Source organism: Moschus berezovskii, chromosome 21 (genome assembly GCF_049115385.1).
Source record: "Moschus berezovskii isolate FMDL1 chromosome 21, NW_MosBer_1.0, whole genome shotgun sequence".
Taxonomy (NCBI): domain Eukaryota; kingdom Metazoa; phylum Chordata; class Mammalia; order Artiodactyla; family Moschidae; genus Moschus; species Moschus berezovskii.
The window spans coordinates 28,808,885-28,821,503 of NC_142480.1; the positions used below are offsets into that span (position 1 = coordinate 28,808,885).

Here is a 12,619-nt window from a genome sequence, read left to right on the forward strand (position 1 = left end):
TAAAGCAGCGATCTTTCAATTAAAAAATTAAAAAAATAAAGGAGGGAACTCAAGTCAGCTTGAATACAGTAAAAACACAATTTAGTTCTTTGGACTTACAGGTATATGCTATTTCAATTCCCTATCATGAAAAATATTTATTGATTTTTTAACTTCCAATATAAATCATATCAACAGAAAGACTTCAAAGAGGATAGACTGCTCACTTACCTAACAGCTGATGTTAGCTTAGCAGTATTGTCAGAAAGCATACTTATGGCTCCTTCATCTTCGCCTTCTAGTCCCTGGGAAGGAAAAAGAGGTCCCAGTAACTACTCAGAAATCCCAAGCGAAAGCACTGATTTTCATCAATATATTCCTAGGATCACTGATAAACAGTAGTAAGAATTAGGTCACCCAGAATAATAATTCTTCCCCTCTTAAGAAGCAAGCATCTGCATTTTTGACAGTTATAGAAAAGTTCTAGTCACCACCAATCTAATGAATGGTTGGATGACTAAAAAGGAAGCATCTGGCATTTTCAGATAAAGAAATAGGTTCAGAGACCTGCCACAGGTCACTACACATAGTAATAAATAGAGCTGAAATTTGAAGTGAGATCAAAGTATAGTAAAATGAGCAGCAATGGAACATACATGTCTAAAATAAACTCACATATTTTTTCAAATCATAAATTTGTATTATTTTTTTTTAATGTTCCCTCTACTCCTCAGAACTTAAGATTTATTTTTTATAAAAATCTTTTATGTAACAATCTTTTATGAGAACAATTTTTTTTTCGTCATTAAAGCCAATGAAAGGTTTTGAATTTTTATAAGGGAAAAAAGTTAACTTCCTTCTCCTTCCAGATGTCCTCCTGCTTCCCTTATATTTCCAAGAAAGCAAACAGAATCTTACCATAATGCTTTTAAGTCGTTTAACCTCATCTTCCTGTGCTCTGTAAGACTCTAGTTCTTGCTGAACTGATTCTGCAACTTCTGGGAATGGACTAAAACAGTTTTGCAGAAGAGGAATTATGAGTATAAGATTAAAAGATTGACTTTTGTGTGAATTTTGAAACATATACAATGAGGATTATTTTAAATGTACTTATTTATATTTGCATATATTTTATATACATTATAGGCAGAAAACATTAGGATAAATCAAACTATATTTTCTTGTGATATCGATTTACATTCTAAACACTACTTTAAAATGTATATAATACTTACATATGTAAACAAATTTAAATTTTATTTCTATTCTTTTCACTAACTGTATTGATTTTTCTTCACCTTCAGTTATTAGAAAAAATAAAAAGATATTTAAATGACTGAAAAAGGAAGAGAAGCCATGGTACATCAAAGACCAACTAAATATTATGACCCATAGTGCCAAAGGGTCCATGTAACTACAAAGATGTATCAAAAAATATTACATGCAGGTAACTGTGAAAAAAACCTTTCAAATCTGTAAATTTGATATGTAGAACACCACTGGTAAAAACAGAAGGTAGGCCAGTTTTGCTGGTCCAATCCCTGATATCTCCTCAGTATGTATAGTTTAGCAGCAATTTCCATAGACTTCAAATACAACTCATCTGCAATCATTGACCAACTCAGGTAGAAACTGTCATGCAGTGTTAATCCTGAATGTATCTAGATGAGTATGTGTTGACCATGAAATAGTATTTTTTCCTAACATAAGTATTTTTCATCTACAGCCTTAGGGGAGGCCAGAAGCTTTCTTTTAAGGAAGAAATGGTCACTTCTCATCAAGCAATAAAACAAAAACTTTTCCCCTTTCCTCCGCCGATACTTGATAACACTTCATTAATGATCAGCAAAGAAATAACAAAAATCTGAAACGACTGTGAGGAACACAGTCCAGTTTTACATGACAAATGCAGGCCCTAACTGAGGTCCAGAGGAGTCTGTTGGCAAAAGATAGCAGTGAGCAGGTAAGATATTCTGGCTGATCCTTAAAATATCTAGTACCTTGAGGTCTCAGGGCTGACACACAATGATCACTGCCTGCATTTACTGAGAGATTACTATATGCCAAGGGAGTTAAATGACCTCTCTGTAGCTCAGACAGTAAAGAATCTGCCTGCTATACAGGAGACCTGGATTCGACCCTGGGTTGGGAAGATCCTCTAGAGAAGGGAATGGCTACCCACTCCAGTCTTCTTGCCTGGAGAATCCCATGGACAGAGGAACCTGGCGGGCTACAGTCTGAGGGGTCACAAAGAATCAGACAGCACTGAGCGACCACCACCACCACCACCACCACCACTACTATTACTACTAACTATGTTAAGAATCGGAGAAGGCAATGGCAAGCCACTCCAGTACTCTTGTCTAGAAAATCCCATGGACGGAGGAGCCTGGTGGGCTGCAGTCCATGGGGTCGCTACAAGTCAGACATGACTGAGCGACTTCACTTTCACATATTAGAGAAGGAAATGGCAACCCACTCCAGTGTTCTTGCCTGGAGAATCCCAGGGACGGGGGAGCCTGGTGGGCTGCCATCTATGGGGTCGCACAGAGTCAGACACGACTGAAGTGACTTAGCAGCAGCAGTAGTATGCTAAGAATCTGTCTCTATTCTCATTTAATTCTGACCACAGTTTTGTAAGGTAAATACATAGTATTGACAGTTAAGACCAGGGACTTTGGAATCTGCCAGAACTGGTTTTTATTCTGGTTTTGCCAATGAAAGCTGGATCATTTGGGGCAAGTTACTTCTTTATATTATGTCAGTCTTCACAACAACCTTCTGAAATAGGACAATAGGTAGAATTATCATCCCACATTTTACTGATGAGGAAAATGAAGCCTAAAGAGATTCAGGTCACTTGTTTTAACTCTGTGCTGTCTCCCAGTGTCTGTGCCTGTATTACTATCATTGCATGATATTCAAAGTGAGGGCTATTTCTACCTAACAAAAAATTAAAGTTCATACTATTCAAAGTTCATGCTCTTAGATTGTTCCTAAACAATATAGTCTAAGGAAAATATTCAAAATTTCCATATGTGAATAAAATTGTTTTCATTTAAGCTTTTATTTGTCTATTAGGGAATGTGAACTTTAAAGTTAACTTTAAAATATCTTGCATCCTTGATAAATAATGTAAATTCTTGTACTTTACTATTCTAAAAGGAAATGTAGACAATGGGATTTCAAAGAGAAGGAAACTATATAAAATAAGGAAAATTAGAACAGTACCCAAAACTGCATTAGTCAGAGAGAGGGAAAGACTGACTTTTCACTGCAGACACACTAAAACTATTTGTTATAACAGTATGATTTTCCAGTGTTAAAAAAAACGAAAGGTATAAATAAAAAGAAATAAAACATACAAAAAAGCCCAATTATGTTGAACCAAGTCTACATCCTACTTCTCTTTAAATATAAGTAAGACCAGAAAGAAAGCAATATCAAAGACACAGACATATAGAGATGGATAGACAGATGCTACTATACATACCATAGCAGTTGAAACAGTTCAAATTATAATAAATAACATTGTGTTCCCATAATTGTTGATGAGGAACATTCTTTTTCTCTCAGAGGAATGATTTTTCTGTTTATTTAGAATGGTTCCTCTAGCCATAATAATACTAGATAACTTACACAGCAGTTACTGAGCTCATGATATACCCTCAATTAAGGGATCATAGCAACAAATGGGATCTGTATACCTACCGATAATAAATCAAATGACAAATTGCTACAATTTTTTCACCTATTATTCCTAATGTACTTTGAATAAAACTGGTTTTCAGGCTTAAGTATTTTCTTCACAGATAGCTAAAATTGGGTTTGTCCGAAGGCAAGCATGGAACAAAAAGGATAAATTACACCTTGATGTTTCCCGATCGCTGAAACCAATCTTAATAAAAGGCAGAAACAGTGCAAAGAGGGTCAGTGGGGACAGAAATGAAATTTAGAAAGACTATGTATAAAATCTACAAAATCATATGGAATGGACTTATTTTAAAGGGAAGTGGTTCCCACAAAACAACAAAAACAACATAGGAACTAGGAAAGTAAGCAATAAAGACACAGCTCCTTAGACTATTTAATTTACAGTTCTTATTCATTGCATAGGTGAACCACTATGACCAGTTTCGATTTTCTTTAAATCAAATTCATTAAGTCAGGTGACATTTTTGCATTTTTTTAGGGGTTGAATCTTTTACTTATCAATGTTTTTCTTATTTACCTTCCTTTATGTTTCTGCCAAAATTTATCAACTGGAGTTAAATCATAAGACTTCTTGTTTTTTCTCTTTGGTCTAGCACCAGCTGGAGAATTCTCCATTCCTGAAGACTCTTCCAAGTTAACTCTGTTCAAGTGGAAATCCTAGGAAAGAGTAATCCTGTTTTAAGTAACGGTTTTTTAAGTTTAAGAACATTTCCTACAACAAGAAAAATAACACAGATTATTGCTGCCTTATCTACTATTTCCAAGGACAAAATACAGATTCTGAAATTTAAAAGACCTTCTTCCAATGTTTTATTACATAAAGGTACTTTTAATTGTTTACGTATTTTAATTAAGCAGTAGATGCATATTCAAAAAATGCATAAAACCATGTTAAGGATCTTGTGTATCCTACTAGTAAAATATTTCTGCATATGTCAGTAAACACACATCCCTTGAGTTGTAAAGAATGAGATTATATTATACATAATTAGTATTTCACTTTTCTCAATTAATAATGTATTTAGAGCTCTTCTCTGAATATGTACCTCTATCTTATTTTTATCACATCTACGTAGTAATTGAATATTTGACTCTCTTTATTTGACCCGGTCTCTTGATGCTGAATTGTTTCCAACAACAAACATAATCTTAAATGTAATTTTTAAACTCTTATAGGATATTAATAGCATGATCTGTTACTTGATGAACTGCATTAAAAAGAAAACTACAACAGAAGTTCCAATAATATTAGCATTCCCTTTCATATAAATTCTAAGAGCCAGTTAGACTAGTGGTTGCTAAGCTTTACTCTGTAGACATAATTTTACTTACTTGAGGTTTGATTTTCCCCCCCTTTCTCAAAAAACAAACATACAAAATCAATGAAGTTATCTTTTTAGTTTCTTCATGTAATAGCAATGTTTTATGGGTCAACTCTATTCTGAGGAATAGTAAATTAGAGAAAACATGGACATCATTAAGTAAGTAAATGAATGATAAGCAAAGGAACTCATATGGAGAAATTATCTACCATGACTGTGATAAAATCATCTTAATCCTCAGATATAAGTGCTTAATGATTAGGCTTCTAGGTCTTAGCAAACTAAATGTAGTCAATACAATTTAATTTCCTCTTGATAGAAAAAGGTCATTAATACTTTTTTATATCCTTCAGTTCAGTTCAGTTGCTCAGTCGTGTCCGACTCTTTGCAACCCCATGAATCACAGCACGCCAGGCCTCCCTGTCCATCACCAACTCCCGGAGTTCACTCAAACTCAAGTCCATCGAGTCGGTGATGCCATCCAGCCATCTCATCCTCCATCGTCCCCGTCTCCTCCCACCCCCAATCCTTCCCAGCATCAGAGTCTTTTCCAGTGAGTCAACTCTTCGCATGAGGTGGCCAAAGTATTGGAGTTTCAGCTTTAGCATCAGTCCTTCCAATGAACACCCAGGACTGATCTCCTTTAGAATGGACTGGTTGGATCTCCTGGCAGTTCAAGGGACTCTGAAGAGTCTTCTCCAGCACCACAGTTCAAAAGCATCAATTCCTCAGCGATCAGCTTTCTTCACAGTCCAACTCTCACATCCATACATGACCACTGGAAAAACCACAGCCTTGACTAGACGGACCTTGGTTGGCAAAGTAATGTCTCTGCTTTTTAATACGCTATCTAGGTTGGTCATAACTTTCCTTCCAAGGAGTAAGCGTCTTTTAATTTCATGGCTGCAATCAGCATCTGCAGTGATTTTGGAGCCCCAAAAAATAAAGTCTGACATGGTCTCCACTGTTTTTCCATCTATTTCCCATGAAGTGATGGGACCAGATGCCATGATCTTAGTTTTCTGAATGTTGAGCTTCAAGTCAACTTTTTCACTCTCTTCTTTCACTTTCATCAAGAGGCATTTTAGTTCCTCTTCACTTTCTGCCATAAGGGTGGTGTCATCTGCATATCTGAGGTTATTGATATTTCTCCCGGCAATCTTGATTCCAGCTTGTGCTTCTTCCAGCCCAGCATTCCTCATGATGTACTCTGCATATAAGTTAAATGAGCAGGGTGACAATATACAACCTCGACACACTCCTTTTCCTATTTGGAACCAGTCTAACTGTTGCTTCCTGACCTGCATACAGGTTTCTCAAGAGGCAGGTCAGGTGGTCTGGTATTCCCATCTCTTTCAGAATGTTCCACAGTTTATTGTGATCCACACAGTCAAAGGCTTTGGCATAGTCAACGAAGCAGAAATAGATGTTTTTCTGGAACTCTCTTGCTTTCTCCACAATCCAGCGGATGTTGGCGATTTGATCTCTGGTGCCTCTGCCTTTTCTAAAACCTGCTTGAACATCTGGAAGTTCACGGTTCACATATTGCTGAAGCCTGGCTTGGAGAATTTTGAGCATGACTTTACTAGCGTGTGAGATGAGTGCAATTGTGTGGTAGTTTGAGCACTCTTTGGTATTGCCTTTCTTTGCGATTGGAATGAAGACTGACCTTTTCCAGTCCTGTGGCCACTGCTAAGTTTTCCAAATTTGCTGGCATATTGAGTGCAGCACTTTCACAGCATCATCTTTCAGGATTTGAATTAGCTCCACTGAAATTCCATCACCTCCACTAGCTTTGTTTGTAGTGATGCTCTCTAAGGCCTACTTGACTTCACATTCCAAGATGTCTGGCTCCAGGTGAGTGATCACACCATCATGATTATCTTCGTCGTGAAGATCTTTTTTGTACAGTTCTTCTGTGTGTTCTTGCCACCTCTTCTTAATATCTTCTGCTTCTGTTAGGTCCATACCATTTCTGTCCTTTATTGAGCCCATCTTTGCATGAAATGTTCCCTTGATATCTCTAATTTTCTTGACGAGCTCTCTTGTTTTTCCTATTCTGTTGTTTTCCTCTATTTCTTTGCATTGATCGCTGAGGAAGGCTTTTATATCCTCAGTGAAGTGAAATTGCTCAGTTGTGTCCAACTCTTTGCAACCCCATGAACGGTAGCCTACCAGGCTCCGTGGTCCATGAGATTTTCCAGGCAAGAATATCCTTAGACCATACCTTATAATTTTCATGAATAAATTCGTTATAGTAGCTTACTTCCTAGCCATTTTCCCCATTACATAACAAACCAGAGTGCAAAATATGTAGATGTCTAACTGCTAGTAGAGTAAGTAATAAGTCTATTGACAAAGAAGAGTATACTATACTTCAACTTGTTAGTATTATGCCTTTCCTATAGACTCTTTAAATTATTATAGGATAAACATAATACAATATAACCCTATTTAATTCCTTTTCTCCATCTATATATTAACCTCACCTTTGCACAACAAATCATCCATATAGGAAGAAGCACAATAAATAGATGTTAACAGCTACATCTGAGAAGACCTTTGTTTTTAAAAGTTATGTCACAAAACAAAGATAATGAAGAAGAGAAACATTTCTGAAGAGCTAAGCTTTATGAACTAGAATTTCTAGTGAAGTACTATTTCCATGGGGATGACACAGCTCATTTAAAATCAAAGTAATCTCCTAGCAAAATTAGTGCTCTAAAAATAGGAGAGCACGTTATTACACCAAAGTATTGATGGAATACTTAAAACACAAAATGCTAAAAGAATAAAAGAAGTTAAGAGTTTTGAGAAATAACAGTGGCAGAACATTCCCACTGTTTGCAATAATAGCCACGCAAATAAGGAAAAGTAATTTTAGCCTTGATAACTGGGAAATCAGAATATTCTGTGCTGTACTCAATCATGTTAAAGAAAGTGAACATTTATACACAAATCAAAGACAACAGAATTAGTTTTAACATGGCAGAGTCTAATCTATTTCTACTGATATTCATATTTTCCTGACTCAGAAGACTGGACAATGGAATGCCAAATCAGCAAAGAGAAATAAATCTCATTGGGAATAAAAAAAAGAAAGAAATTCCACTGGAAAGTGCTAAGATAAGTATTCAGTGGTCTTCTTTTTCTTTCACAAGCTAAAGCAGTCCAAGAGAAATAGACAGAGCCAATATTAAAAAATTACATTTGGGTAATTTATGCAGAGCTAAGAATCACTGCAGATGCTGATTGCAGCCATGAAATTAAAAGACGCTTACTCCTTGGAAGGAAAGTTATGACCAACCTTGATAGTATATTAAAAAGCAGAGACATTACTTTGCCAACAAAGGTCCGTCTAGTCAAGGCTATGGTTTTTCCAGTGGTCATGTATGGATGTGAGAGTTGGACTCTCACATCCATGTGAAGAAAGCTGATCGCCGAAGAATTGATGCTTTTGAACTGTCGTGTTGGAGAAGACTCTCTAGAGTCCTTTGGACTGCAAGGAGATCCAACCTGTCATTCTAAAGGAGATCAGTCCTGGGTGTTCATTGGAAGGACTGATGCTAAAGCTGAAACTCCAATACTTTGGCCACCTCATGCGACGAGTTGACTCACTGGAAAAGACTCTGATGCTGGGAAAGGTTGGGGGCGGGAGGAGAAGGGGACGACTGAGAATGAGATGGCTGGATGGCATCACCGACTCTGTGGACATGAGTTTGAGTGAACTCTGGGAGTTGGTGATAGACAGGGAGGCCTGGTGTGCTGTGATTCATGGGGTCACGGAGAGTTGGACACGACTGAGCGACTGAACTGAACTGAAATGCCCACCAAACCAAACAAAAGAGGAAGAGATAGGGAATCTACCTGATAAAGAATTCCAAATAATGATAGTGAAAATGATCCAAAATCTTGAAAACAAAATGGAGTTACAGATAAATAGCTTGGAGACAAGGATCGAGAAGATGCAAAAAAGGTTTAACAACGACCCAGAAGAAATAAAAAAGAGTCAATACATAATGAATAATGCACTAAATGAGATCAAAAATGCTCTGGAGGGAACCAACAGTAGAATAACGGAGGCAGAAGATATGATAAGTGAGATAGAAGATAGAATGGTAGAAATAAATGAAACAGAGAGGAAAAAAGAAAAAGATTTAAAAGAAATGAGGAAAACCTCAGAGACCTCTGGGACAATGTTAAACGCCCCAACATTCGAATCGTGTGAGTCCCAGAAGACGACGACAGAAAGATGGTAAGAAAATACTTGAGGAGATAATAGTTGAAGACTTCCCTAAAATGTGGAAGGAAATTGTCACCCAAGTCCAAGAAACCCAGAGAGTCCCAAACAGGATAAACCCAAGGCAAAACACCCCAAGACACATATTAATCAAATTAACAAAGATCAAACACAAAGAAAAAATATTAAAAGCAGCAAGGGAAAAACAACGAACAACACACAAGGGGATTCCCATAAGATTAACAGTTGATCTTTCAATAGAAACTCTTCAGGCCAGGAGGGAATGGCAAGACACATTTAAAGTGATGAAAGAGAAAAACCTACAGCCCAGATTAGTGTACCCAGCAAGGATCTCATTCAGATATGAAGGAGAAATCAAAAGCTTTGCTGCTGCTAGGTCACTTCAGTCGTGTCTGACTCTGTGTGACCCCACAGATGGAAGCCCACCAGGCTCCCCCGTCCTTGGGATTCTCCAGGCAAGAACACTGGAGTGGGTTGCCATTTCCTTCTCCAAAAGCTTTACAGACAAGCAAAAGCTGAGACAGTTCAGCACCACCAAATCAGCTCTCCAACAAATGCTAAAGGATCTTCTCTAGACAGGAAACACAGAAAGGGTATATAAACTCGAACCCAAAACAACAAAGTAAATGGCAACGGGATCATACTTATCAACAATTACCTTAAAATGCCCCAACCAAAAGACAATGACTGGCTGAATGGATACAAAAACAAGACCCCTATATATGTGTCTAGAAGAGACCCCCCTCAGAACGAGGGACACATACAGACTGAAACTGAAGGGCTGGAAAAAGATATTCCAGCAAACAGAGATCAAAAGAAAGCAGTAGCAGCAATACTCATATCAGATAAAATAGACTTTGAAACAAAGGCTGTGAAAAGAGACAAAGGAGGACACTACATAATGATCAAAGGATCAATCCAAGAAGAAGATATAAATATATATGCACCCAACATAGGAGCGCCACAACATGTAAGACAAATGCTAACAAGTATGAAAGGGGAAATTAACAATAATACAATAAAAGTGGGAGACTTTAATATCCCACTCACACCTATGGATAGATCAACTAAACAGAAAATTAACAAGGAAACACAAACTTTAAATGATACAATAGACCAGTTAGACCTAATTGATATCTATAGGACATTTCACCCCAAAACAATGAATTTCACCTTTTTCTCAAGTGTACATGGAACCTTCTCCAGGATAGACCACATCCTGGGCCATAAATCTGCTGCTGCTGCTGCTGAGTCACTTCAGTCGTGTCCGACTCTGTGTGACCCCATAGACGGAAGCCCACCAGGCTCCCCCGTCCCTGGGATTCTCCAGGCAAGAACACTGGAGTGGGTTGCCATTTCCTTCTCCATAAATCTAGCCTTGGTAAATTAAAAAAAATTGAAATCATTCCAAGCATCTTTTCTGACCACAATGTAGTAAGATTAGATGTCAATTACAGGAGAAAGAGTATTAAAAATTCGAACATATGGAGGCTGAACAACACACTGCTGAATAACCAACAAATCACAGAAGAAATCAAAAAAGAAATCAAAACATGCACAGAAATGAATGAAAATGAAAACACAACAACCCAAAACCTATGGGACTCTGTAAAAACAGTGCAAAGGGGAAGGTTCATAGCAACACAGGCTTACCACAAGAAACAAGAAAAAAGTCAAATAAATAACCTAACTCTACACCTAAAGCAACTAGAAAAGAAAGAAATGAAGAACTCCAGGGTTAGTAGAAGGAAAGAAATCTTAAAAATTAGGGCAGAAATAAATGCAAAAGAAACAAAAGAGACCATTACAAAAATCAACAAAGCCAAAAGCTGGTTCTTTGAGAAGATAAATAAAATTGACAAATCATTAGCCAGCCTCATAAAGAAAAAAAGGGAGAAGAATCAAATCAACAAAATTAGAAATGAAAATGGAGAGATCAGAACAGACAACACAGAAATACAAAGGATCATAAGAGACTACTATCAGCAATTATATGCCAATAAAATGGACAACTTGGAAGAAATGGACAAATTCTTAGAAAAGTACAACTTTCCAAAACTGAACCAGGAAGAAATAGAAAATCTTAACAGACCCATCAAAAGGGCGGAAATAGAAACTGTAATCAGAAATCTTCCAGCAAACAAAAGCCCGGGTCCAGATGGCTTCACAGCTGAATTCTACCAAAAATTTAAAGAAGAGCTAACACCCTATCCTACTCAAATTCCTCCAGAAAATTGCAGAGGAAGGTAAACTTCTATAGTCATTCTATGAGGACACCATCACCCTAATACCAAAAACAGACCAGATGCCACCAAAAAGAAAACTACAGGCCAATATCACTGATGAACATAGATGCAAAAATCCTTAACAAAATTCTAGCAAACAGAATCCAACAACATATTAAAAAGATCATACATCATGACCAAGTGGGCTTTATCCCAGGAATGCAAGGATTCTTCAACATCCACCAATCAACCTAATACACCACATTAACAAATTGAAAGATAAAAACCATATGATTATCTCAATAGATGCAGAGAAAGCCTTTGACAAAATTCAACAACCATTTATGATAAAAACCCTCCAGAAAGCAGTAATAGAAGGAACACACCTCAATATAATAAAAGCTATATATGACAAACCCACAGCAAACATTATCCTCAATGGTGAAAAATTGAAAGCATTTCCCCTAAAGTCAGGAACAAGAGAAGGGTGCCCACTCTCACCACTACTATTCAACATAGTTTTGGAAGTTCTGGCCACAGCAATCAGAGCAGAAAAAGAAATAAAAGGAATCCAGATTGGAAAAGAAGAAGCAAAACTCTCACTGTTTGGAGATGACATGATCCTCTACATACTAGACATTATGTACGATTTTACTTTGTGACAGAAACCATTACATTTAAAAATTCATTACAGCAAGGTTAGTTAGCCACATGATGGATGCAGCTTTAATCCTGCCATATATTATTACAGTTAAAATGTAAGTGATGAAAAATATTTTGTGCTTATCAGCATTTATGTGGAAATGTGATATATGGTGTTATATTTCTATTATTGTGATGAAAAAGAAAGCAATACAAAAAGACGAAGTGTTTATTAAAACATGAAAAAAAAAAAGAAATAAATGGTTTTGCAGCACTGAAGAGATTATAGAAAGTAAATAAGGTAGATCAGACCTGTTTTATGTAGTAATTTTATAGTTTAATTATTTCAGTTGTAAAATATTGTTATACTGTTAATTAGTTCTGATTGTTCATATTAAACTATTGTAATGCAAAAAAAAAAAAGAAAACCCTAAAGACACCACCAGAAAATTACTAGAGCTAATCAGTGAATACAG

The 12,619-nt window shown here is 36.7% G+C and overlaps 1 protein-coding gene across 1 annotated transcript in view; it reads right to left on the bottom strand.

Moving 5' to 3' along the window:
- The window catches only part of SCFD1 (sec1 family domain containing 1), a 124,982-nt gene that overhangs the window by 66,144 nt on the left and 46,219 nt on the right, over window positions 1–12,619 (bottom strand). The window contains exons 11-13 of the mRNA XM_055418191.2: window positions 4,211–4,350; window positions 898–988; window positions 211–284 (exon numbers count right to left, since the gene is read on the bottom strand). Coding sequence (XP_055274166.1) covers window positions 211–284; window positions 898–988; window positions 4,211–4,350 — 305 coding nt within the window. The remainder of the gene's footprint in view (window positions 1–210; window positions 285–897; window positions 989–4,210; window positions 4,351–12,619) is intronic.